The sequence below is a fragment of the Balaenoptera borealis genome (genome assembly GCF_965194805.1).
Source record: "Balaenoptera borealis genome assembly, chromosome: 5".
Lineage (NCBI taxonomy): Eukaryota > Metazoa > Chordata > Mammalia > Artiodactyla > Balaenopteridae > Balaenoptera > Balaenoptera borealis.
Window position 1 is genome coordinate 137,324,958 of NC_138862.1, and position 27,666 is coordinate 137,352,623.

At 44.7% G+C, this 27,666-nt stretch overlaps 1 protein-coding gene across 1 annotated transcript in view; it reads left to right on the forward strand.

Annotated features, from left to right (window-relative positions):
- PLCL2 (phospholipase C like 2) overlaps window positions 1-27,666 on the forward strand; it is a 192,942-nt gene that overhangs the window by 137,918 nt on the left and 27,358 nt on the right. Inside the window, exons 5-6 of the mRNA XM_082392639.1 lie at window positions 5,270-5,345; window positions 26,705-26,814. Coding sequence (XP_082248765.1) covers window positions 5,270-5,345; window positions 26,705-26,814 — 186 coding nt within the window. The remainder of the gene's footprint in view (window positions 1-5,269; window positions 5,346-26,704; window positions 26,815-27,666) is intronic.

A 27,666-nucleotide genomic window follows, 5' to 3' on the forward strand; every position in this document is an offset into this window, starting at 1 on the left:
GACGTTTGCCTTATACTAACATGGGGAGTTACTTTCAAAACAGGGCATTCTTACAAAAGGCATTTCTGGTTTCCTTCCAGCTTAATAAAATATGAATTTTAATATTTACTTTGCCTTTAGTTGAAACTTCCTACTTTCCATCTGCTTGAGACCTATATTAAAACCTTAAAAAAAAAAAAAAAACCTTATCTTAGGGGTTTCCCTGGTGGCGCGGTGGTTAAGAATCCGCCTGCCAAGGAAGGGGACACGGGTTTGAGCCCTGGTCCAGGAAGATCCCACATGCCAAGGAGCATCTAAGCCTGTGCGCCACAACTACTGAAGCCCGCGCGCCTAGAGCCTGTGCTCCGCAACAAGAGAAGCCACCGCAATGAGAAGCCTGCGCGCCGCAACAAAGAGTAGCCCCTGCTCGCCGCAACTAGAGAAAGCCCGCGTGCAGCAACAAAGACCCAATGCAGCCAAAAATAAATAAATAAATAAATTTATTTTTTTAAAAAAACAAAAAAGCTTATCTTAGAGTTGATCGAATTTATGAAATGGGTTTCTGAGCTATGTTAAATCTATAGATTTTCCTAATGCATTCGTTCCAGAAATTTAGGAGGTACTGGTAACTGGACACTAATGTAAAATCCATTAACAACAGCTATTTGAAAGCATCTTGTACTCTGTAAACAATATGAGGGTCCACGTGGTAAGTTACTCGGGCCGGCAGCTGGATGTCTGATTTCGGTGCTGAGACTTAACACCTGTGCATTTAAAGCGAATCGATGAAATTTGCATTAATGCAGATCATGCTTATAAAACCAGTCACTCTACCAGGCCTTGCGTTATAGTCACATATTAATGTAATATATACAGAGAAAACGAGATAACTTAAAGCAGTTTTTCCCTTTGACTCATGTCTTGATGTCACTCCCCACGTATCTGCTTTTGTCTAGTCTGAGATGCTTATTCTAGTGGTTTCACATGAGATATAAATGATTTCTGATTTCTGTTTTTTAATAATGAATTGGTTAGTGGAGCCAAGTAAACTGTTTAATGTTGTCATTTGAAAAAATGTTTTCCCAAAGTGCTTTATAGAAATATCACTTTATAAAGACACACTTCTGGGCCCGTGTCAGTAGCTGAGATGATGCCACATGTCGTGTGTAACACCTGTCGGGAGCCAGGACGTTCCCTAACGCGTCTGTCCATCCTCCTGGTTGCAACGCGCTTTCGTCCTGTTCAGCTGCTGCGCGTGGTCAAGACCTTCCTGGTATCGTGGAAGCAGCAGAGGCTTTGAGTCAAACGGAATCCCCGTCCCCCTGTTCACTAGTTACAGCCCTTTGCTCCTCACTGCAGGCGACCTTGGGAAAGTGGCTTCACTCTCGGGTCCTCAGTGTTCACGTCTGTGAACGCAGCACCACCAGCGCCCACCTCCCATGGACTTGGTGAGCATTAGAGGAAACGGAGGACGCCAAGTACGTACCTGATGCCAAGGAGGCGTTGAAATACTTCCCTTTTGACTCATTCAGCCAACACTTGTACTGTTTGTGACTGCACCTCGTCACAGAGTGGCAGACCCAGCCTTAGTGGCAGCGCCCCTAGATCTGATGGCGCCTCCACGGTCTCCCTGCTGTGTCCGCAGTGCATTCAGTCATGGTTGTCAGCCGGGCGAGAGCAAGACCTCAGCCGGGTGGGCAGGCAGGGAGGCCCGGCCTGGCCTGGTCCTGCCCTCTCGGCCCACTGGACCTTTAACTGAGTGCGCTTACACGAGCCCACAGGCCAGAGAGTTCCCTGAACAACACCTAGACGGGCCCTTTACTCGAGGAGAACTCACACGAATATTGCAGGAGTGGAGGGTTAATGGACTCAAGCTGTGGACGAGAGCTATAAACCTTATTATAAATATGTGCCCTGCAACCATAAAAAGATACAAACTGGCAGTTCATCCTCCCAGAGGGAGTGATGCATTCATTCCATGACAGGTGTGGCAAAGTGAATCATCTCTGCTGAGGTCTGGGTGGGTTTTCTTTCTTCCTGTGTCCGAAAGTTGCTGATTGGTTAGCAGGTACCCACCTCTCCTGGGCTGACTGCCTCTGGAATCCCCTCTGATAGGCTCTGCAGGGACCTGCCGCTGTTCACTTCCAAACCGGGGGGGCTGGCTTTTCACTGTGTTTGCATCCTTCACCTGGGGTGTTAGCCACCTTCATAATTCATATACTGCACATAAGTCGGGGGGCACATTCACCCCCGTTACCGGGAGAAGGGCTTGGTATTGAACTGTCCCACTACCATGCCCTGGCTTCGGAGCATCTCACTGTCACCCCCAGGAGCACGTGGGCAGCGGTGGCACTGCCACGTTTTATGTGATTACTGTTCGCCTGTGGCCCCAGGTCATTCTGCTCTTCATGCGTTCTCAGCACCGACCTCAGGGTCCTGCACGTGCAGCCTCAGCGCATGACTGTCCCCAGAGTAAAGGATCAGTCCTCCGGCATCACAGAGCACAGGGGCAGGGCAGCGTCCTTCTCTAGCCCCTGGATGTGGACGTGCATTTCTGAAGCCTGTCGTGTCTTTTACAGTTAAAAGGTGCAGCACTGGGCTTCCCTGGTGGTGCAGTGGTTGAGAGTCTGCCTGCCAATGCAGGGGATACGGGTTCGAGCTCTGGTCTGGGAGGATCCCACATGCTGCAGAGCAGCTGGGCCCATGAGCCACAACTACTGAGCCTGTGCGTCTGGAGCCTTTGCTCCGCAACAAGAGAGGCCGCGATAGTGAGAGGCCTGCGCACCGCGATGAAGAGTGGCCCCCACTTGCCGCAACTAGAGAAAGCCCTTGCACAGAAACGAAGACCCAACACAGCCATAAATAAATATATTAATTAATTAATTTTTTTTAAAAGAGGTGCAGCACTCTTTAACCTTTGGCAATACTTTAAACTGGAAGATGCTTCTAAGAGTAACAGTGCGATTTGTTGTTTCTCTGAGCTTCTTCACACCAGGCTTTTCAAGCAAAACTAGTATCAGTAATGGGTGTGTAAAACATTGCCAATGAGAACAGGGCAGGAAGGCACACTCATTCAGCTAATTGGGGGCTTCCAGAAGGCGCTCTGCCGGGCCCCCAGGTGAGTGCGGAGTCCACTGCGACTTCACCATCGGCAAGTTCCAGCCGCAAGCATGCTCTCCTCTAATCCCCACGATATTATGAGCCCTCATAATATCTTTTATTCAGCTCAGTTTACAGGTAGGAAATTATGGCTCCGTGATGTTTAATACCTTGTCCTAGATGACAGAGCTGAGGAACCCATGTAAATCTGTGCTCGTTCTGTGCCTACCCCAGCCCCGATGTGGATCTGTTTTTGACCACCTTCCCCCGTAGGCTGTCTGGATGCGTGAGTCTGGCCTTAATGCTGCTGCTTTGTTCTTTTGCATTCCTTCTGTTACTGCTCCTGTCCTGCCCACTTGTCTCATGACCAGGTTCATTTTGTTGCTTTTTCCCCCTGTTTGAATGATGGTGGCACGGTTGGCCAGTTCTTTGATACTGAGCTGTGACAACCACCATCCTTGCTGGGGGAAGTCCTTGCTTTGTGATGCCTCTCGTTTGGCTCAGCATCAAAGCTGAAGAAGGTTACTGACGATGGTATGAACCTTTTCAGTATGCAAATTATGTAATGGTACAAATGACTTTCTATCAGTATAATCGAGTTCTGAGCTATTCATTTTTATCACTGCCTGTTCAATATGTCAAGCTGTAAAGTAGAATATTTAAATTTGCAGGAATGACTCAGATCTTGAAGAACGAATGTGAAAATACCGAATTCCTAAGTGGGAGCTGTGCCACTGGGCTGTGCACTTCCTGAAGACAGGGGCTGTGTCCTGTAGGTCACCCTGCCCCCATTCCGACTCAGCGGCTGCCCACAGGACACTTTCTATGAATAATGAATGAAGGCATAAATGAACACCTGCTTTGGCCTTCAAACCTCACAGTGTTTACTATAATTTTCTTAGAACAGTGGAAGTTGATAAATGCTGTGTGACTCACTTTAAGAATCTGGGGTACTTCTTAAGAGGCGTGTTGATTATGCTTCAGTTTAAATAAGTATAACTAATAAAATATGGTGTTCTTCGAGTTATATAAATAATCCAACCTACATATATTTAATTTCTATAAAATAATTACTATGGCAGCTAGTGATAAATACTATAAAGAAAAGGCAGAATTTAAAGGAATAGGCAATGATAGATTGGTATTTGTTATATAAAATAGAATGGCCCTGTAAAAGAGATGAGTAATATTATCATGTGAAATATTTAAATACAAAAAGCTAATAATCAACAAGGGCCTACTGTATAGCACAGGGATCTCTACTTATTATTCTGTAATAACCTATATGGGAAGAGAATCTGAAAAAGAATAGATACATGTATATGTATAACTGAATCACTTAGCTGTTCACCTGAAAATAACACAACATTGTAAATCAACTATACTCTGATATAAAATAAAAATTAAATTAAAAACAAAAACAAAAAGCTAGAGTCTACAGTTATGGCAAGGATCATAATTGTCCCCATTTGAGCCATGAGAACTGAATCTGGCCATCCCATTTTCATAGTGATTTTAGAGCCAAAAAGTTTACTTCAGACAGATCTTTTCCCAGCATTTTGGTGAGTAAAATAACTGGTCAGCTATACCCTGTTCCTTTTTCTTAATTCAAGCGCGGCTCCTAAAACAAGCACATGCAATTTAGAACAAGAACTCAGCACTGAATTTTTTAAATCACTGATAGGCACATTAAAAATACTTGTTTGAGTGTTAGCATTAGTAATGCATCAAAGAAATGCTGTTTTTTGATCCTCATCGTAAGCTTTAAACTGATTCAGATGGAGGCATCTTGGCTGAGGTGAGCAAGGCATGTAGGCGCTGGAGCTTTCCGTAAGGTGACGCAGGAGGTTTTGTTAAAATGAAGGACAGATTGGGTGTGCACACATATTTATTTGTAGCTTTTCACACTGAAACGAACTCAGGTACTGGCTTGGGGTTCAAATCCAGTGTTGTACAAGCCTGACCCCCCCCAGGAACATACTCTGCACAGTCTGGTCTAAGCCCTTGTGTGGGGAGGTGTGACTGTATCATTTAACACATACACACATGAACTTGAGTAGTGGGACGTCAGATGGAGGGACGAGTCGCCGCATCCCCTCAGCCACGTTGGGGGCAGAGCCTCGCGCCTGAGCGTGGACCCTCCTGTGTCCCGCTGTCTGTGTGACCTCCTGTCTGGATGTTTCCTCTGCAGATGATCCAGTCCCTCAAGGCACTGATTGAAAATGCAGACGCTGTGTATGAAAAGATTGTACACTGTCAGAAGGCAGGTGAGTGAGAATTTGTTTCTTTTCTTTAAAATAAAGGTAGTAGCGTCATCTCTTTTGCCCCTGAGCTATTTCATCTTTTTGATACTATGTCAAGAAAATCAGATATAAAAAGTATTTCTTCATGGCTAAAGAAAATACTAATTCACTGGTTCTCAAGCCTGGATCATAGACTCACCTGGGGGAAGCTTTAAAAATACATTGACATAGTCTGGAGTGTGGCTTAAGAGTTCATAGCTGTTAAAGATTCCCAAGCATTTCTAAGCTGCAGCCCAGATTGAGACCCTCTGCGCTAAATCTCTTCCACCTCCATGGGCACCAGTTACAACCTCTTGAAATTGTTAATGCACTGGCATTTTCACATGCTGAGGAATTCATTCATTTCACAACCAAATGTTATGCTAGATTACAAAATTCTACTTACATAAACAACCATCTCAATTTTAGCTGCGATAAAACCAAAAAGTCAAGTGTTCTGCATTGTAATAAGAATAGGCAAAATGCAATTCTTTTCAGTTTTCAAATTTTGAGTGTCAATTTGGAAGGTTCTAATGTGGAGAATATTTGTAATTCTTAAATAAGAGTATCTGTCCTTAATTTCTAGGGTTTTTGGTTGCTGTTCTTTCAAATCAAGAGACCATAACTGTTACCTAGCTGTAAAAAAAATGTCATCTCTTATCTCAGAAACGAACTCGTTTAAAATAGATGAAAGGCAAAGATACATGCGACAGTTTCTTTTTTGGTGTTTATTGAAGAATATGCACATTAGTGACTAATCAACAGACAAAAATCCTCATCTTGTTAGCAAAATATTATTAGTAAAGTAATCTTTCTACTTCTCGTCCTTTCTGGGACACTTACGACCACAATTAAAGCAAGTTACGTCAAATACCACTTTTTATCATGCACTACCCTATACAAAATCATTGAGTAGCTGACCAAATCTAAACTTCCAACATCCTATGCAAAGTCATTGCCAACTGGCCCACCCACTTTGCCAATGTTATATAAAAAGTATTAAATTAAGTCATCTGTTCATTTATTTAATAAATATGTTTTGAACTTGTACTATGCCTAAGATACTTGTAAGAGCTGTTACATACCAAAATAGTAAAAAAATAAGCAAGATTGGTTTTTGTCTTCTAGAACCTTCAAATCAAACAGGACGTATGGAAGTAACCACACACAGTCAGACGCATTGAGTACTTACTGTGTGTGACTCAGGAGCCTGAACTTGGCTTGTGAGGCAGTGGGGAACCCCTGATTTTTTAGTGGAAGGGGAGAGAAGTTGAGCTTTCAGGTGACGATCATAATAACTGTGTGCAGAGGACTGTTGTGGGCAGGACCCGCTGGAGGTTGTTGGGAACAGTGAGGAAGAAGATGTGAGGTTGTTCGTCCAGCCGGGCTTTGGGCTGCCCCGTGCCCCCTGCCATCCCCTGTGTTTCCACTTAGATTTCCACAAGGTAGGACCTGTGTCTCCCTCCTCTTTGCCAGTCTGTCCTTGTCTTCTTCTCATCTCATTAGTCTCCCAGGGGCTTTCCTGATTTCGGGATGTGTGTTCTGGACCCATTCCATTCAGCCCTTCAGACATGCAGCCGGTTCAGCCGATCAAGCCTCTTCGGTCACTGAGTCTTTTATTAACGTGTCCCATCTTCCAAACGGGACAGTGACCTCCTGTGCACCAGGCTTGCATGCTGAGTGACTCTCTCTATTTTACCCGTGACATCTGTTCTAACATCTGCACAGCGGAGTCGCTCAGATATTAACTGGCTAAATGTGATTTGGCTTTTATGAAGTATTCGATTCTATTAAATGCATGTATTGCTATGAGAATTGTGGACCGTTAGAATCTGAAACCACAATTTATCGGCAAAAAAGAACTGGCTATTAATTTAACAATTTGAGTTATTGGCAATTCTTTGCAACTTCCTCGGCTTATGAAATTTGATAATGTCTAGCATCAGGCAGCTGTATGTTGTTTTTCTGTTCGATTTCAGTACGGGATATATTTGCTTGTATTTAAAAAGCAGAAGAGTCTTGTCTGTTAAGGGTTTTGCTTGGGGAGGTAGGAGTGGGGATAACCACTGTTAATGGTCTGAGTTGCTTCGGGTTGAAAGCCCTTCAGAAGCACATAACGATCATCTCTCGGTTTCATAATTACTGCCGACCGCCTACACAGCCCTTCTGTTGTCCCAAGTGCTTATTTTAGAGTCTCTTGATCTTTGTTTCTTATGTTTACAGTTATCGTAAGGCATATCGTTCTTAGTCATCTGAAGAGTTGCTAATTTGTATTGGGCTCAATAGCATTTGCATAAGATTTTACTTTTGGTGAGTAATTGTTCTTCTGCTTGCAGATCTTTAATCTTGCAATGACAAAGTGAAGGTATAAGTCACCAAAGTGCTGGAAGAGAGGATTATTTTAGAAGTATTCCACACTTTTAAACACAAACCTATATTCTCATTAGATAAACTTTCATGTAAATAAGTGAAAATAAGGAGTCACACGCCACCCGCCTCCCGTCCCGTGTTGAAAAGTGCGCCCAGTTGGGACAGGTTCAGACTCCCCGCTGTGTAACTGATTTTCCGGAGCTAGAAATGAGTCTGCTGATGCTGATACTGGGAGGAGAGACCGAGGCCGGGGAGGAACGCCGGTAAGTGAAGACCCGCAGCCAAGGTGGGCCAGGAAGCTGCTCGCACAGCAGGCAGGGACCCAAAGGGACCAAGGAAGGGAGGTGAGAACAGCCAGGTGAGGGGCAGTTGGGGCAGCCTGTGTAGCTCACTCTTTTAAGAAGAGAATATGCCAGCACAGAAGTTTGGCAGGTTAAAGGGAAATCTTAATAAGGGAAATCTTAATAAGAAAACCACGTTCCTAGGAATATGGAAGATCCAGTGAAGAGACGAAGAGGAAGATGCTAAAAGATGAGCCCAGGATAAAGGATGCAGGAAGTGAGGAGGGCAGGAATCAAGCGTAGCTGTGAAACACTTGACCTTGGAAAGGTAGAGCCGTGGCGTGTGGACGCATCCTGGGGTGGAGGAGTGTTTTCCACTGAGAAGGGGGGGATGCCGGCTGCGGGGTGCGGTGTAAGGGGGTACAGGAAGGGCAGGATGTGGAGCATTTGCTCAGAGCCAGAGACCAGTGGTGCCAGCGACAGGGACTGACTGAATGTTTGGATCGCGGGGAGGGCTGTGGGATGAGTGGATCTGGGCTGCCATGCGAGTGAGAAAGGCAGAGAAGTGATGATGGCACGGCCGTGCAGGAACGGGTCTGTGTGAAGTAACAAGCACACGTCCTCCTGGGTCTAACAAATGCTTGTTCTCCCAGGAAATATCCAAGTGGGTGATGGAAAGGAACACACACAGGGGGGCAGGGCCGGAATCTCCAGAGGGAGAAGCACTGTAAAAGTTCATACGAGTTCTTTTTCAAAAGTTTATAAAAGCAGATAAAAGATTAGCCGGATTCTTTCAGGGGAAACATCTTTTCCACTTTCTAATGTCTAGCTCTTTCTCTCCTTCAATGGCCCCAACACGGCAGCCTGTGTTTGAATTTTAGTTAGTCACTGAATCGATCTGTTCCGTAAAGAATAGGAAGATGATCTAGGAGGTCGTCCAGACTGCTTTGCTTCAGTGCATTGAATTTAAATGGAAAATCATTTGTTCTCTGGGAAGAAAAAAAGAAATCAATGACTTATTTCCTGTCAGTAACTTACTTCCTGTCCAAGATGGTGCATTAACACATGCATTTAATGTCCACTCCCTTCTGAGCCTCATTAAAATGACAGTAGGGTTTTTTTTTTAAATAAAAAACTTCTAAGGACAAAGAAAATGGGAACAACAAAATTTTGGAAACAGGAAAAGGAAAGTTGACTTAGCTGACTCAAGAAAGCTGAGCCTGAAGCTGGCGGGGAAGGGGGCACAGTCTGACTTCGTGGAGATCCCCCCAGGTCAGGACCTGGTGGCAGCAGATGACTCTGGGGGTCAGGGTAAAGGTGGGCATAAAAGGGGAAAGCTGTCCGAAAGCTGGATTCAGGAGCCACTAGGTCCCAGACGGCCGAGAGTCCTGACGGTGAGGAGCTTGAAAATAGCCAAATTCTCATCCTTCATCTGGGCAGTTTAATAGGTAATGCTTGGGGGAAAAAAATCTAAACAGTATATGCCTGTTACTTAGCAATATGGACATAGATACTCAAAAAGGAAACAAACTCAGCTAAAGGGGTTGAATGTAACTGCTTCTGGAGAGGGGGGATTGGTGACGACTCTTTATCTTTAAACTAGGTGTATGCATCCTTCTGTCAAACATTAAATCACTGCTAAATTTAAACTTAATTTAATTTACTGAGTTTAAGAAAGAGGAAGGAAGGGATGGAGCGGTGGAAGCTGCGACAGGGATCCTTGACCTGCGGCAGGAATCCTTGACCGAGGTGGTCCTGGAGGAGGCGTGGCCACGCCCACCAGGCTTGGGGCCAGGTGGGTGAGGCAGGTGCTTGCCGCCCAGGACCCCTGCCACCCCGGCTTTCTGGGCAGGCCAGGTGCAGAGGTGGCGTCTGCACCCAGTGGGCGAGAGCCTGGCTCCTCTTCTGGAAGGAGAGTCGGGTCCCTGCCCTTTCCAGTGTCCTGTTGCGGGGGGGCAATCAAGCTCTAAGTGAAAGAAAGCCCAGCCACGGCCCCCCAACCTGTTCAAGTAGAAGCTTCTCTTCTGAAAGCTCTGAGGGGCTCCCATACACGGCAGGGGTGCATCATTACTGAGTAAAGTGGGATGGAAGGCAGCTTTCGAAATAACAAAAGCTTTAATTACCCTTCCTTTTAATCTGCTTACTGGAAATTTTTCTGTAATGGATTCTACACATCTCTGCTTTCTTAAATTTGGCTGCCAGAAGTAATTTGAACTTCTGATGACTTCTGATTTGAAGTTCTGATGAACTTCTGATGGTTATTTGCTGTGGTTAATGTGGCGATGCCCCCAGGAGCCTTACGTTTTCAGGGCCCTTGCGCTGTGCACTGGGGCTTCCTGTTGAGATCCCATCCCAGGGGTCACAGTTTAGTTCCGTCTCCTCTCCTTCGGCTTTCACTCCCTACTGCTCCTACCGTTTGTGCTGCATTTCCCACTGCCTGTTTGTACATGACTCTTTTGTTCTCTTTCTGATTTGCTGCTTCTGGTCTGCCAGCCTTTCCCCTGGGACCAAGCTTGATAGATTTATCTTACCTCGAAGCAGAGAGAGCCTGACGCGTCCGTGTGGGGAGAACAAGCAGGATGTTAGGCAGACCCACATGACATTGCTCAGAGGCCTCTGTTGTTTTGCAAACTCCTGGGATTTCAGTGTGTTCTCAGCAGCGAAGGTTTCCGGATAAGTAACCTGTCACCATCCATCACTTGCTTTGCTCACATCATTGTCTCGCTCAACACAGCAAACGTAAAATCACCTGTACGAGTCATTCTGAAAACACTTCGCAGTGTTCTGTTAACAGTGTTTGCAGAAGGAAGGCTGGGAGCCTATAACTTTTGCCTTCGCTTATGTCAGGATGTTTCTCAGCCCCAGTTGACAGAAGTAAGAGGTTCTTCCCTGGGGATCCAGAGACCTGTGCTTCTGGGCCCCCTGTACCATGTCTTGCTGTGTGGTATTACGTTAGTCACTCGACTTCTCTCTGGCTCATTTTCCTCCTTCTAAGTGACAGTGAGTTGTATGCGTCCCCAGTAGCCCCACGGGTTCTAGAATACAGTGACCTCAGATCAGTTGCCTAAGCAGCAATTTTGGAATGGCCTGATTACAGTCATCTAAAAAGAGAAGATCAAATAAGTAATCCCATGTGATGGCATGGGTGCATGAGTTGCAGCCTGTCAGCATGCGTTTCAAGGGGGAGAGTTAATGCCTCACTTTGAAGGTGAAGAGTGACCTCTCTGAAGGTGAGACACATGAACCCTTAACTCCTTTGGGACCCTCGGCCTCTTTCCTTTTCTAATAGTCACCAGATGCTCTCCCGGGCACTTTAATTAACTAACAGTTAGTGAAGCCACAGAAGCCAAGAAGTAGGAAGGTCATTGTCAGTGGGCCAGCCTGGCCCGCCCCCCCCCCCCGCCGCCCCATCCTTCTTAATTCCCTCAAAAGGAACCTTTGCTGATGATAAGGGAGGGTAGAGGGATGATCACAAAAGTGACAACTAGACCAACTCAGGCAGGAAGTCTAAACAAGGAAGCAGTCTGTAGGAACCAGCTGTCTCACCACACCCCACCGTCTCGGGTGTCCATCACCCCATCCTGCCTTCAGACGACCACATAGCTGTCATCGCAGCAGGATTTCCTACAAGTGTGGTCAGAGTCTCCTAGGGACGCTTGTGTAAAGTGCAGTTTCTTTGCTTCGCCCCCCGGTATTGAATCCTCGGGGTTGGGGTCCAGGAACTTGCACTTGAACGAGAAGCTCTCTTTAGAGGGTGGAGCAGAGAGGCCCCTCTGGGTTCATGCTCACCTCTGAGCCTCTCCCCACCCCTCCCCGCCCTGCAAAGGGTGACCGCTCTGTGCCTGCCTGCCGGATTGATGAGAGCGATTCCTTCTTCCCAGCACGGCTTTCACTGGTGACATTTCCCGGTGCCAGGAGTGAAGGGGAGGGAGATGGGCGGATGTGTGACCTCCCTGGATATCTGTCCTGTGCGCAGATCCCAAAGCTGTGCTTTCTTGTCGCTTCTTCCTCTGCCTCCTCCTTCCCTGTAAACCCACAGAGTCTCTGAACGCATCACTTTTCATCTAAATGGCAACTCTTGGGCTTCCTGGTGGCGCAATGGTTGGGAGTCGGCCTGCCAATGCAGGGGACACAGGTTCAAGCCCTGGTCCGGGAAGATCCCCCATGCCGCAGAGCAACTAAGCCCATGCGCCACAACTACTGAGCCTGCCCTCTAGAGCCACAAATACTGAGCCCACATGCCACAACTACTGCAGCCCGTGCGCCTAGAGCCCGTGCTCTGCAGCAAGAGAAGCCACTGCAATGAGAAGCCCACGCACTGCAACGAAGAGTTGCCCCTGCTCGCCGCAACTAGAGAAAGCCCGTTCACAGCAACGAAGACCCAACACAGCCATAAATAAATAAATAAATAAATAAATAAATAAATGGCAGCTCTCAGCATCTCAGCAGATTATCTTCTGGGGAGGGGTCAGGCTTCCTTCAACTCTGGCACTCCCATAAAAATCATTTTTGTTATTATTTCATCATACATGTTTATTAAATTTGAGAAGAACCACAAGTCAAGTCCACAGTAAATTAAATCATCTTTCTCAAATACCAGAAGGTTTTATGCACACACACACACACACACACACACACACACACATACACACATACACACATACACACACATATATCTGATTAGGTATTCTTGGATCTAAAATGAAGTAAATAGCCTAGATGGTCTCTAAGGCTTTTTCTGTCTTTCAAATTCTGTGGTATACAAATCATATGATATGATATATGATATATAATATAATATAAATAAGGGACTGTAGTGGGTAAAGTGAACAAATGCATTCTAAGAATGTTTTAACAATATTTAGAGGTAAATCTTCTAAGAATAAGGAATTTGAAGCAATTTTAATTAACCTGTATTCTTTCATTATACGTCAGTGCCTTGTCAAAAATATGTCATTACACATGTTAACATAGTAAAGGAAAAATGCAGTCGTGCATCTGTGGAATGTGTTTAATGACAAGATGCTGTACTAAGTATTGATTAGAGATGCAAAAACTAATGCACGGGCTCTGCTACCACTGAAAGTTATAAAACACAACCAAGCCAGTAGATTAGGCAACGGGTATAAGTGGAATCTGAGAGACGGAGCAGGCCAGGGGGGTTTGTTGGTAGGGAGGGGGTGGGGCTTGAGCCAGGGGCTTGAGAGAGGCACGTACGGTCCGTGTGAGGAGAGCGGAGGGACGGGGCTTCTCTGGTGGGCCAGAGGGGAGGGGCTTCATCATCCAGGTGTGCTTTCCATGCACATGACGTATGTTGTCCTGTCCGAAGGGAAATGTTTGCTTTGGGAAGCAGCAGAAATTAGGGTTGGAAGTAGAGGTTGGGTTATATGACGGGAGCCTTTTAATTCAAAGACAGAGTGTTTGGCGTTGACTTCTAAGGCCAACATTGCCCAAAGCCTGATTTGAGGGACATTAGCCATGCTCCTTGGGCAAAGGGTTTCATCACCAAATCTTCATAACACAGCGTATTCCCCTTTGGAGACTCTTGGGACACATCAGCATGCTAAATGTTCCCTAGTTTAACTCAGCATTTCCCAAACCAAATGTATTCGGTTATAAAGCCCTTCTTTCAAGCTCTGTCTGTCAACGTCTTGAACACTTCAGGAAACTGCCGTAGGCCGTGGGCTCATGAAATAGTTTGGGACAGGCCTGGGGACTCACTGACTGACCCATCTCTCTCCTCTGCCCTCCGTGTTCCGATACTCCACACAGCACTGGAATGTGGGGGCCTGAGCTCCTGGGGAAGGGGGAAGGTGACTGTGAAGGTCTGGTTCAGGCGTGCTGGGCCTGGGATCATGTAGGGTGGCTGTCTTGGTCCAGTCGGGCTGCTATAACAAAGTATCACAGACCAGAGGGCTTAAAACTACAGAGACTTACCTCTCACAGCTCGGGAGGCTGGGAAGTCCAAGATCGCGAGGTGAGGGCCCATTTCCTGGTTCGGAGCTGGCACTTTCTTGCAGGGTCCTCACATGGTGAAAGGGGTAGAGCTTTAAAAGAGCACTAATCCCATTCATGAGGGCTCCATACTCCGGACCTAAGCACCTCCCAAAGGCCCCACCTCCTAACACCATCTCTTTGGGCATGAGGGTTGCAACATAGGGATTGGGGTTGGGCAGGGGGACACAAAACAGACCATAGCAGAGGGTCAAATGGAAATAGCTAGCACATTGTCAAAGCAACTGTAGTAAAGCTTGGGGTGGAGTGGCGTCTACAGATAGAATTAGTATCATCCAAATGGAGGAGTTATTTGAATGGATGAGTTCTTGGGTTTTTTTAAATTAATTTTCATTGGAGTATAGTTGCTTTACGATGTTGTGTTAGTTTCTACTGTGCAGCAGAGTGAAACAGCTATACGTGTACATGCATCCCCTCTTTTTTGGATTTCCTTCCCATTTAGGTCACCACAGAGCATTGAGTAGAGTTCCCTGTGCTATGGATGAGTTCTTTAATGAAGAAAGGGTTGGGAGGAAATATGCAATCCCAGGATATGATTATGAGTTTGTATTAATAATTCAGAACTGGATGTTTTACTTCAACCTCAAACCTTAAAAACATCCCGGCACGTCTGAGCCCCTGCCCTGCTCTACCTTTTTTTTTTTTTTCCTATAGCAGTCATTACCTTCCAACCACAGTATCATTTGCTCATGTTCCTTGGTTATTGTGTGTCTCCTTCCAACTAGAATGTAAACTCCTTGAGAGCAGGGAGCTTTGTTATTCATATCATCTCCCACCGACGCCAAGAACAGCGCCTTGCCAAAGCTGGCACTCAGTAGATATTTGCTGAATTGAATTGAACATGGAATGCTGTGGTTATGAGGGAGGCTGGGGACCTCACTTCCCCGCCCCAGGGCTCCAGGCCGAGAGCAGGAGAGGCGCAAGCAGAATCCTCACTGCACAGGGGACTTGGTCCTCTGGTGAGAGGACAGCACAGCCCGTGACTGACCCATCGGGTCAGCACGGAACCAGAGTTCGGAGCTGCAGTTGAGTCAGGAAAGTGGTTTGGGAGCAAGGCTGGTGGGGCGGGAATTCCAGGCGGGAGAGGAGCCCCCGCAGGGACAGCCAGGCCCAGGCCAGCAGTGGCCGAGGCACAGAAGGGAGATAGCACAGACCCAGAAGCTGCAGCAAAACATTCAAACACACACACACACACACACACACACAGCCCTTTGATGGATTAGACTGCATGCAAAAAATTCTGTATGGCACAAAGGATCAGAAGCAAAGCTGCAACAACAACGAGAAACTAAGAAAAAAATGTTAGCTATACGTATCAGGAAAGGCTAATATCCCTAATACACAAGGAACTCCTAAAATCAGTCCCAAAAAGGCCAACAACCCTCATGTTTGTATTCTTTGCGAAGAATATGAACACAGTTCACAACAAGGGAAATTCAAAAGACTCTAAAATAAAATGAAAGGATGTCCAGACTCACCCATAAACGATGCAAACCTGCTACAGGTAGAGGGACAATTATGAACGCAGAGTCTAAACCCCGGCCTTCTCAAAGCTGAAGTCGAGTCATGGGAGACAGAGAATAAAAAAGCAAGTAAATACAACACTCACTGTGTCCGACAGTGGTGAGTGTTTTGGAATCAGTGAGGCAGAGAGGGGGACAGGGCGGGGGCAGGGGTGGGCAGCGGCTCTTTTCAATGAAGTGCTCAGCCAGGACCTCAGGGAACCGGTGACATCTGTGCAGGCATGATTGGAGGCAGAGAGCAAGCTTATCAAATATCTGGAAGGAGATTATTTCAGGAAGACGGCCCTCCTGGCTACAGTGCTGGGAGCAAGGGGCCGGGAGGGCAGGAGCCAGGTGACAACGGGCCGGGCTGTTGCGAGGATGCAGGCTCTGCTCTCAGAGAGATGGGAGCTCTTCCTGAGGGCCTGAGCAGAAGAGTGGCGGTATCCGATAAGCAGGGGGTAAGGGGTGGGGGTGAAAGCAGGTGCTGGAGGACCACCCAGGAGGCTTTTGCAACCATCCAGGCCACTCAACGGCTTGATCTGGGGGGGTCTGGGCAGTGGTGATGGCTAACAGGATTTATTCATGGATTGGACGTGCGGCAGGAGGAAAGAAAGAGGGCAGGACTGCAGGATTCTTGGTTGGGTTCTCTTTACCAAGATGGGGAGGACTGGGGGGGAGAGGGTTTGAGAGGGAAGATCAGAGGTTTGGTTGTAGATGTGTTAAGTTTGGTATGCCTGGTTGACTTCCAAGTCTAAAGTTCAGAGAGAGGTCCAGACCGGAGGCAATGAATTTGGAAGCTGTGGGCACGAAAGTGGTCTTTCAAGCTTGGAGACTGAGATCTTCTAAGCAGTGACAATGAATAGAGAAGATGGAGCCCTGGGCTCTCACCGTTTGGACGTTGGGGAGACACAGGAGAGCAACCCCGGAGGTTAGGGTGCAGCCAGATGGGTAGGAGGAGGACCCTGTGATCTTCTGGAGAATGAGGTGTTTCAAGGAGATGCCACTTTTCATGCATCAGATCCAAACGTTCATATCAGAGACCCCAAAGTTCCGTCACACACATATCATGACTGATGGGTGGGAATATAGGGGAAACGGAACTATCACATTGTTAGGGGGTATAAATTGGGTCCACACCTAGGGAAGGCCACATGGCAGTAAATTTCGGAATTACGAATCATGTACACTTTGAAACAGCAACTCCTATTTTTTTTTTGAGTTTATTCTAAAGATTTGATCACATATCTGGGGAAATACATGTGTATAGAGTTTTCTTTATAACACTGAGAACAACCTAAATGTTGCAACCTAAGTGTTCAATAGGAGGGTCCTTGTTAAATATGATAGATCCATATGATGGGACATTACGCTACCCTTTCAAAAAGAATAAAGAAATAATGTATGTGTATATATTCACCTGCACAGACACACAGACTACATATATATACCTATATAAGGAAGATCTTATATACACATAAAGATAAAAAAACATATGTATATGTGTGTGTGTGTATATGTGTGTATATGTGTATATATACATAGTTTAAAAAGGCAAGGCAAACAGTGTGTGCTATTTGCTCATTTTTTTTTTTTTAATTAATTTATTTATTATTTGTCTTTGGCTGTGTTGGGTCTTTGTTGCTGTGCGCAGGCTTTCTCTAGTTGTGGCAAGCGGGGGCTACTCTTCGTTGTGGTGCGCGGGCTTCTCATTGCGGTGGCTTCTCTTATTGCAGAGCACGGGTTCTAGGTGAGCAGGCTCAGTAGTTGTGGCACACGGGCTTACTTGCTCCACGGCATGTGGGATATTCCCGGACCAGGGCTCGAACCCATGTCCCCTGCCTTGGCAGGCAGATTCTTAACCTCTGTGCCACCAGGGAAGTCCCTGCTCATGTGTTTTAAAAGGTGGGGCGGGGGCTAGAGCCTTGTGAGATGCTGAGGGCACCGCTCTCTCAGGGAGGGGGTAACCGCGGTTGCCCAGTGGGAGGGGCCAAGGAGGCTGGGTGATGGGGAGGGAAAGGTCGTTCTCCGTATACCAGTTTATGCTTTTTAAATTGTTGAGCCGTGCGACTATATTATCTGTTCAAAAATTAAAATAAGAGGCGTAAAAAGAAAGGGAGAGGTGGACAGGGGGGCGTCCCGAGGGCCTCGTGTGTTTGGGTGATCGTGCCCAACTGGTAGAGGGCAAAGGACTGACTTCCGAGGGCCATCCAGACAAACGTGTCCTCCGGGTGAAAAGCTCATCTTTGAGTACAATGGGGGTGAAGAGGCCGTTTTGTTTCTCAACACAGTGAAGTGAGGAGGGCCTGCTGTTTGTTCCTCGTCTGATCCCAGCCCAGGTGAGCCCCGTGGCCCGTGTTTAGAAGGGTGGCATGGTCGCTGGATTCCACAGAGGACACGAGGGACGCCCCTCCGTCTCACCCGGCTTCCCCAGGTGGAGCGCGGGCGGAGGAAGGCACGCCCCCCTCACGCAGTCCGTTCACAAAGCGTAATGCCGTGGGCGTGGCATCCTTCTGGGTTTCGAGGGTATATTTAAGAGACCTGGTTTACCTATTGCACCTCAGATAGATAAATGGAATGGGATTGAACAGCTCGACATCCATCTGAAAATAATTCGGCTTTTGCTAATGCCAAGATTGTTTGGGAAGAAGGCCGAGACAGAGAGAGACTACCAGCTGGAACTGTATGAAACGTCATGAGGCATTTCTGCGTCTCCATGGAGATTATGGCGTCAGCGCCCACGTGCTGGAGGCACACCCAAACTTCAGACCCCTGGGGTTTGGGGGGCAGAGCGTATAGTTTACAAAGCCTGTATATTTTAACACGTTCTATATATACGTTAGTTGGAAAAAATGATCCATATTTTGTTCTCAAGGGACTTTGACGTTGTGACATGAGACCATGTTATTTTGAGGTACTTGTAAAACTGGACAAATTGATCTCTTGAATGAGATCCCAGGTAGACTTGTGTTATATGGAATTCCATCTTCCAGGAAATAGCTCACTGTACCTAACTTGGGATATTTGAAATAAATTAAAATTATAAATATATATCTCTTTTGTCACCATTTGAAATATTCTACCCTATGATTTTGGTTTCTATTTTCAACACACACAGAAATATTTTTGCACTGGGTATGTTTGTGATAAAAGAGCTTTTTAGGATAGCTAAGTAAATTTTCAGTTGAAAAAGTAATCTTTAGGTATATACATTTAAGATCAATATGTCTCTTATGGAGTATTTCTTAAAATTATACTTGCTTCTGAAAATTTTGAGCCGTGTGCTACATGGTACATTTTCGATTCAGATCATTTAGATTGGTATAGAAAATCCCATCCAGAATGTTTGAAAGGTCGTCTGCTTCATGTTTGGCATGAATAAATGCCGTTCGTTTCCATCAAAGAGGAAATGCTGCCATGTTTCTGACTGAGCCCCCCTTCCCTTCAAGGCAAAGCCTCTTCTTCATATCTTAGTATTGTATGTATCATGTATTTTTAAATTTTTATTTTATTTTTATGGCTGTTTGGTTTTCATCTAGGTTTATCTGTGATGGGAGGCGGGAAACTTGATAGGACTGGAAATTTCTCTTTACTACATTCCATTATATGCAGTTGCACTAATGTTTTTAGCTAATGTAATTATGTATCATCTTTACACTTCTTTATTAATTTTTTTAAAACATGATAATCTGTCAGCACTACATTCCATCTTTTGTCATTAAGCTTTAAGCCCCTCAAAAACAAACCCTTCAAAATATTTAAGTTGCAGTATTTTGAAACAATAATTGGAAAATTATGTGAAACAAGCACCTCCCTCTATAAAAAATCTGAGCTGTTTAAATTTTTGAGAGATGACATGAAAAGAAGCAATAAATTTCCAAAACATTGTTCTTTACATAAAAATCAAATAATATACTTTTGTGTGGCCATACCAATTTTTAAAATTTAACCCTGTGGCTATAAGTGGAAAGGTCCACCGTGGGCCCAGGGCCTGGCCTTGTGTTTTATTTGTGTGGCCTGTGTCTTCTGTTCCCTTTAGAGCAGAATGAACTACACTCTCGCAGGAATCACTGACTATGGCCTTTCCGTTTGCCCTTTCTCTGCTGTTTGATGACCTACTGTTTATTTCCCTGGTCCTCAAGTTCATTACCAGAAAGGAATTTGAGCATTCCAGGAGAAAATGGTATACATTATTCTGGTTAACATTCCAGAAGAAAAATAACCCACAGCTCTTTTCTAGAAACACAAACTTGGGGTCACGGAGTCGGAGGAACCTAATTGTAGGGTCTTTGGCACAGAGCAGCCAAGGCGCAGAGACAATCCGCTTGACAAAAGAAGAGCCGCAGCAGGCCCAGCCAGGGCTGTGCTTGAGATGTGGTCATTTGCTGCTTTCTAGACTTTTACCCCAAATTTTAGTTCATGTTTCCGAGCATGTCATTGAATTTGTGTAATATGCCCACAGCCTTCAAACTTTCATGCTTTTGAACACACCGTATATTTTGACTGTTAAATGATGTAGCACCGTGATATTGTATCACGTCATGTTTTTCGAAAGACCGTTTACCTAGTTAGTATTGGTTTTCAAATGAAGTGTTCTAAAACTTAACAAAGATGTTAATTTCTTTGGCCAGAATTAGCTGTTATCTCTTGCCTCACTTACCGACATGGTCTGGCAACTGCAGTGTCTGCTCTTTTACCAGCTCAGGAGAAGCTGGTTTGGGTAGTTTTCCTGCATCTTCTTATCTTTTTAAGAACTGTAAAGGCTCCACTTAACAGGATTATTACAAGCCTGCCTGTGAGGGCGTCTCCTAGGCATTGCACCCGTGTAGACAGATAGTCCCCCCTCCCAAAGTGCAGGGCCTGTCACCCTAAAATATCAGCAACGTAGAGAGGCAGGCAAAAGACACATTGATAACTGGTAAACAAGGGACATGCAAAAAATCAGACATTTACTTTGTGTAAGCACAAAGGGACGCTTGCCTGTCTGTGGAATTAATAGTGTAGTTAGTAAGAAGGTGCGAAGCAGAACTAACCTCCCAAAGCTGCCCAGAGACCCATCATCGTGAGCGACCAGGTCTTATTCCTGAGCAAAGTAATCGGAGGTGCAGGCGTCCTGAGGCCCAGCCTGCACCCTGAGGCCGCTCCCGGGCCCCGTCTGTGGGGGACAGGCACCCCCAGATCACCTTTCTTTAATCAGAGTTCAGCGTTCTTGTCACTCCACTGAGCATACTCTGGCAGGAAATGATAAGAGCTCCCTTTCTTCCTTGTTATGTAAATTTTCAACATAATTGCTTACAATTTTATAATAGGGACAAGGGCAATCAGCTCTCTCAGGGGAGGCGTTTATTCTCATCTTCTCTCTACTCACTAAGGAGAAAACACAGAATGGATGTCCTCAAGTTTTCAGAGATTTCCGCTTTTCTGATTCGTTATTTATTTCTTAAGATTAATCTTTACATGACCAGTTGTTTGTAATTTACTCTGTAAAATTTCAGATTGTAATACATAGTCCTTGCATGCCTACAGAATCTCCCTTTCATAGTATGATTCCTCATACAAAAATCCTAATTTGCTACTGCACCTACAGAGTTTATTTTGGCATTGATTAAAAAAAGCAGAAATTGTACATGTTCTCACATCGTTGTAATGCTATTGCCCTATTTGCTACTCTAAGGCCTGTACACTCAGCCACTGTATTCCAGAGCAAAGTTATAAAGATTTCTTTATGAAATGGTTCTCAGTGAGCAGATAATGTAAGCACTAGTCCCCTTACCCTGGCTTTCTCCCCATGCTTCTACAAGTCTGTAGCTTTTTACGGTGTTCAGCATGTTTAAGTAATGGGTCTTAATGGGACTCAGCACAGCAGGTGGTCAAATGCCCTGTACATGGAGTGGGACCAATACATGTTATTGGCTGACCAATTAGTGTTATTACTTCAAGCATCAAAAATGACTTTCATTATCCAAAATGATGAGACCTTTTGTATCTCAGTGTTATGAATATTGACTACTGATTACAGAAATAGAGAACTATTGTGAAAAATCCACTTGTTAAAGAAATCTGAGATAATAGTTCAGTTTTATCTCTTCAAGTAAATATTCCCGATTGTTTCATATTGGAGTCCTTTTTTTAAAAAGGTGAAACTAGAAAACATTAAAAAAAATCTTGTTTGAGATAAAATAATTTAGAAATAGATATTTGTAGATGTGAGCTGGGCCAGTCATTAAAAAAACAACAAAAAAAAAGTAGAATCTTGACTGTTTTGCCCATGTCTGTCTGTCTGTCTGTCTCTTCTCTGGCTCCTAACCCCACCACCTTCAAACTGTAACTAAAGAATAAGAAATTTAAAAATGAAAACAACTTAGCTTCTTCGTGGGGGGCAGAGGAAGGAAGGTGGTTACTTAGTCTTAAAGTTTTTAGTTATCTGATTTTCACCATCTACTTTAAAACTCTGCTCTTCAGACAGATGGTTTGACTTACAGGCGGAGAAGAGATGCTGCTTCTACGTTTCTTAATAAGATAAACACGTTTTCACTGGGCTAATGTTTCTTTGCTGAAAATAATTTGGGAAATAGGGAGAACGTTACTTATCATCTAACCCAGACAGGTTCTTTATATGCACCGTTGATGTGGAGACCTCCTGTGACACGTTAGAATAGATTTCCTGGTAATTTAATATCAAGGGAATAATGCAATTCGCATCTTGACATATAATCAGATTTCTTTGTTATATATGGACAGACCCAGTTCCATGGCATGATCTCATTCTCTCTCCCCTTGTATTCCCTTAGAACAGGGTCAGTGCCTGTCTGATACCCCTGCAGTGTTCTGCCTCAGAGTGTAATTATTGGATACACACAACCATCCCAAGAGCTCATATTAAGGGCTGGGATTCTTGTTTAGAAATAATGCATGATAGTTGGGAAGCCTTAGGCCATTGGGCTCTGACAAACCAATATTCAAGGTTTTCTTTACCATTTCCTCTGGAAAGTTCTATAGCCTCTTTCCAAGTTTCCTATATAGTAGGTGTAAAGTGCCTGGTGAGTTGTCTTTTGTTTCCCTTGATCATGTCTTTGGCCTGGACTTTGCATATCACAGGGGAGCAGTGAAAAGTACAATCATGCTGTATAGATCAAGGTGAGAATCCTTTTATTTCCTTAAAAAATAAAACCAACATATGCTACATATCAGTGGATTGGCGGAATGTTTGCAAAGATTAGTCTATAAGTTAATAATACGAAAATCTTTTTAAAGAAACAGGTGTGTTATGTAGCAAACCAGACAATGAAAGAAATGATAATGGGACTGATGGTCTTGACCACTTTTTTAAATGTGGGGTTTTATATTTTTAACGTAACTTTTCCATTTTTCAACTAATCACCTTTTTGTGCCCATTTTGAAAGAACTTCATTAATAATACACTTTTCGCTTTCCTGTGGACTTTTATTGGGCTATAGATATTTTAAGAGGGGGAGGATAAGAGGGAACTGTCTCACTTTTTCATAGACATGTAGAATATGAGCTCTTTAGACAGCTATACTTGTTTCCTTAAATGTTTCCCCATTTCATCATGGGACTTCCCTGGCCGTCCAGTGGTTAGAATTCCACACTTTCACTGCCGAGGTTGTGGGTTCCATCCCTGGTCAGAGAACTTAGATCCTGCAAGCTGCGCGGTGTGACCAAAAAAAAAAAAATAAGTTTCTCCATTTCATCCTAATCGGTATCATTTTTTGTCATCTTGACTGTGTTTCTTCCCTGAGTCCTCAGTCCTTCTCAAGGCAGCCTCTGGCCCTGTGTTCTTCTGAACTTTCTGAAAGCTGCTTTCTTAAAATCTAGGACGGATGTTTGTCTGAGCTCGGCGTTCCCGCCTTCGGCTGTTCCGTGCTTGTGTTACCTGCGGGTTCTTACCTGTTGGTTGGAGTGAAGCCCCGCGGGGCAGTTCCGGTCACCTTAGTGGTCAGATGGTCAGCAAGGCGAGTTAAGCCGACTGCCTCCAGTGGCGTGAGGCTCCCAAGCATACATCTGGGTGGTTGAAAAATCCACCAGTACTATTGTGTCACATCTTTGTGCCAGTATTGAGATTTGTAATAAGAAAGCGTCTCAAAAAGCCCGCTTCTGGTCAGGCAGCTGTATGGTGTGGTCCCACGATAATGTCACAACGATTTCCCTTCCCACGCCCCTCAGAGACCGTACAACTCTATACCTTCTTGTTACACAGAGAGTTACTGCTCCACCTCTTCTCCTGTGTCTCTTCTCTTTCCCGTGTTCCAGTCTAGACGTCCATCTACTGAGCCTCAGTGACGCTTATAAGACCATAATGCTTCCTGACTATCCGAAATAGAAACATTATGAAGATTAACGATTGATGTCCTGAAATCCAGATGGTGCTGAAGTATTAAAACTTAAGACCCATCAGGGTCCTACCATCGGGGCCTCACCTGGCCGTGTTCTAGGAAGCGGGTCTGAGTCATCCCGGCACACGGCAGGGAGTCTCTCAGACCTGACCAGGGAAAAATTGTGTGTGTGTGTTTTACTCCAGCAGAAATCCTGGGTTTTAGAGCGTCATCGCCACCTACTCGTGGTTATTATTTTTTGTCTGTCTATTTTTCCCGTCTGTTAAGCCAAGCACATCCAGGAAAGTCAGAACTAGATATGGGGGATGCAGCGCCCCCATGTGAGCCAGGCCACACAGCAGTGTGCTGGAGGGGGTTTAGTGACCAAGTTGGGGTGTTGGCAAAAGAGAGGCTGAATTAAAGGAGAGTGGTCAGTGTAGTAGTTTCCTAGGCACTGTAATGAATTTTACTAATTACTGTTCTTTTTTGAAACCAGGGAGGCTCTTAAGCCTTATTAGCATGACAGGAATTAGGGCCATAGTTCCTATTAGGAGGGGAAAAAATAGAGAAGAAGGAAGACTAGATCGGCAGCTTACTGTATTTATCCTTTGTGTCAGCTCTCCTTCACTGTTTAAAGACACTAAGGAATAAAGTGACTGTCAGTCACGATGTAAAGAGCTGCTCTGAAACGATGTTGCATAGAAAGGGAGTTAGAAATCGGGATGCCCAACTGAACAGTAAAAATGTACGGAAGAACACCGGAAATGTCTTGTAAAAATTACAGCTGCTCCAACATTATTTGTAATAGCAAAAGATTGGAGACAGTGTCCATCAGTGAGGACTGGTTAAATAAATGCTGGCTCATCCACACAATGTGGAAGCCTGTGTAGGTGTTAGAAAAAGAGTGAAGAAGAGCTTGATACACTGGCAGGGAGTGATCTCCACTACATAGTTACCTGAGGAGAAAAACCATGGTACAGAGCAGTGTGCATGGTATGCTGCTTTTGTGCAAGAAAAGGAGGATTGTGGATATATGGACACATTTGCGTAGATTTTCAAGGAGAAACAAGACAATAAAAGATAAATTAAAAACTAAGAAAAATGTGTAGGGGGAGGGAGGGATCAGAGTAGAAGAGACCAGGAAGAAAGTAAGATTTACCTGAATGCATCCTGATATGTAGTTTGACGTTGGAATCATAAAAGAAATTATATCCAAAAAAGTAAAATCACTTCCCACCCACCACATACACAATGGGGAAAAAAAAAAAGAAGGAAACAAGTGAAGGGAATTATACTTTGTTAAGTGACATATCCACGTAAAGAAAATAATTATTCTGACAGACCTTAGAACACAATACTTTTTCTGTACATTCTCAATGAGATACTCTAAGGGCAAAAAAAATGCAGAGTTTAAATTGTATTTAGCGGTCTTACTATTGGTTATGTTTGTGTGGTTAAGAATTAAGATTGTCTACCTAAGAGAAAAGAAATAAGCATAAGATTTTTTTTTAATTATGTAAAATTCCTGTATACTTACATTTTAAAAAAAATTTATTTATTATTTATTTATTATTTATTTCTGGCTGTGTTGGGTCTTCGTTTCTGTGTGAGGGCTTTCTCCAGTTGCGGCAAGCGGGGGCCACTCTTCATCGTGATGCGCGGGCCTCTCACTATCGCGGCCTCTCTTGTTGCGGAGCACAGGCTCCAGATGCGCAGGCTCAGTAGTTGTGGCTCACGGGCCCAGTTGCTCCGCGGCATGTGGGATCCTCCCAGACCAGGGCTCGAACCCGTGTCCCCTGCATTGGCAGGCAGATTCTCAACCACTGCGCCACCAGGGAAGCTCCTTACATTTGAATTAGAAGTATGAGCAAGATATTATTCTTCCCTTAAAAAAAAAAAACTCCATGTACCTGAGATCTGTTCAATAAAAAGGCCTAGAAAACAGTGGAAACTCAGTAACAATGAGCACTCCTAGCCCCCAGATTGTGGTCTTTAGACACCATTCCCCACTGTAAGAGTCCAGAGGTCCCTGGAGAAATGCCTGGTTCCACGTCTGTGATGAGAAATGCACTTGGTGAGTCTAGAACATCTTGTGCTGGAAAGCAAGGGACATATCAAAGACTAATTAGTGATTTCAGAAGAACCTAGGAACCCCCCTGCGGGGTTCCCATTGGCCAGAGATGGGATAAGTGACTGCAGATGAATATGAAAACTTTCCATGAGTTTTAATGATATTAAACCAGGAACAGGACTGTCACACCACTCCTGCATTCAGGCTATTTGGAATGGCGATGGGGAATATGCATTGATTATGTAAATTATTCAGAGTCGGAGTTCTTGGCCTTTGTCCCCATCCCCTCCCCTCTACAGCAGGCTTGGGGTCTGACCTCAGGTTGACTTTTACTGGGACGGGAAATACATTGCTTTGTAGTCTTGTCATCCCTTATTGCCAACATCGTGTCCTTGGCGGAGCTGAGATCTGCCTCCGAGAGTCCAAAGACCTGGATTCTGGTCCAGCTGTTCCTGCGGCTCCCTCCACAGCCTCAGTGTCTCCGAACCTGGCTGAGCCTCAGACTCCTCATCTCTAACGTAAGAAGGACGATGATCCCCCGTGCCCTGCAGCTCTTCCAATCCATGAGCACCCACCTCTAAGATGCCTTCTGCCTCACGGATGCCGTGAATTTGCGGTCTTTCCCCCATTGTTACATTCTTAAATAGGCACTTTATGAAATCTCAGTGGAGACAGGAATCGTTTCAGCTGTACCTAGAAAAATAAATATTGCCGGCTCATTACCACAGATTGGGTGGGGAAGTAATATCCTTTGTCTTTCTGTTTCTTTCAGCCATGGAATTCCATGAACACTTGCACAGCATAGGCACCAAGGAAGGTCTGAAGGAACGCAAACTGCAAAAAGCTGTGGAGAGCTTTACCTGGAATATTACCATCTTAAAGGTATTTTCCGAGTTGTTTCTGATGCTAGTGATCTTGCAGCCTTGTTCAGCATGTTTCTTCCTGTTAGTATACCATTTCCTGCACTGTACATTACCAGCCACTCGAAGCTATGGCATGGCCACAAAAATCGAATGAGAACTCTGCTTTCTGGAGAGTCTGCTGCGGGCACAGTAGCTGGGCAGTGCAGCTCAGAGGGAGAACCGGGGACTCGAGCGGTTGGCACCTAGTGGATCCTGCCAAGAAGGGAAAGGGTCTGCATTTCATCCTTAAAGCATCGTAAAGTTCATAAACGCCAGTTACTACATATGAAATAGAAAGCATTGATTACAGAGGAATGACTGGGAATTTGAAGATTCTAGTTCTTCAGATTTCATTCAATGTTTTAAAGTATAATCACAGCCTTAACGTCAATATGATCCCAGGGAAAAAGTAGGAAAGAATTGTGGGGGGCATAATCAAAAGAAATATGTAAAGGAGTTGCTGTTTGAAAAAAATTTCCCTTCAAGGGAGAAACCATCTCTATCTGTTTGTTTATCTGCTCTCTTCTTTCTTTCTTTTCCTTTCTCTCTGTCCGTCTCTCTCTCTCTCCCTCCCTCCCTCCTTCCCTCCTTTCCTTCCATCTTCCTATCTCAGCATGACCATTTAAAAAAATTAACTTTTATTAGTTTTATTATAAAAGTAATATATTTTCATTATAGAAAATGTCAAAATAGCATAACCAAAGGTAAACATAGTCCCACCGTCCAGGGTCTTTTGCTATACATTCTCCCAGTCTTTTTCTCTATGGTGTATATAATATGACATGATTTTTAAAATAATGTTATGTATGTGCCTTGGAACCTTTTTTGCATT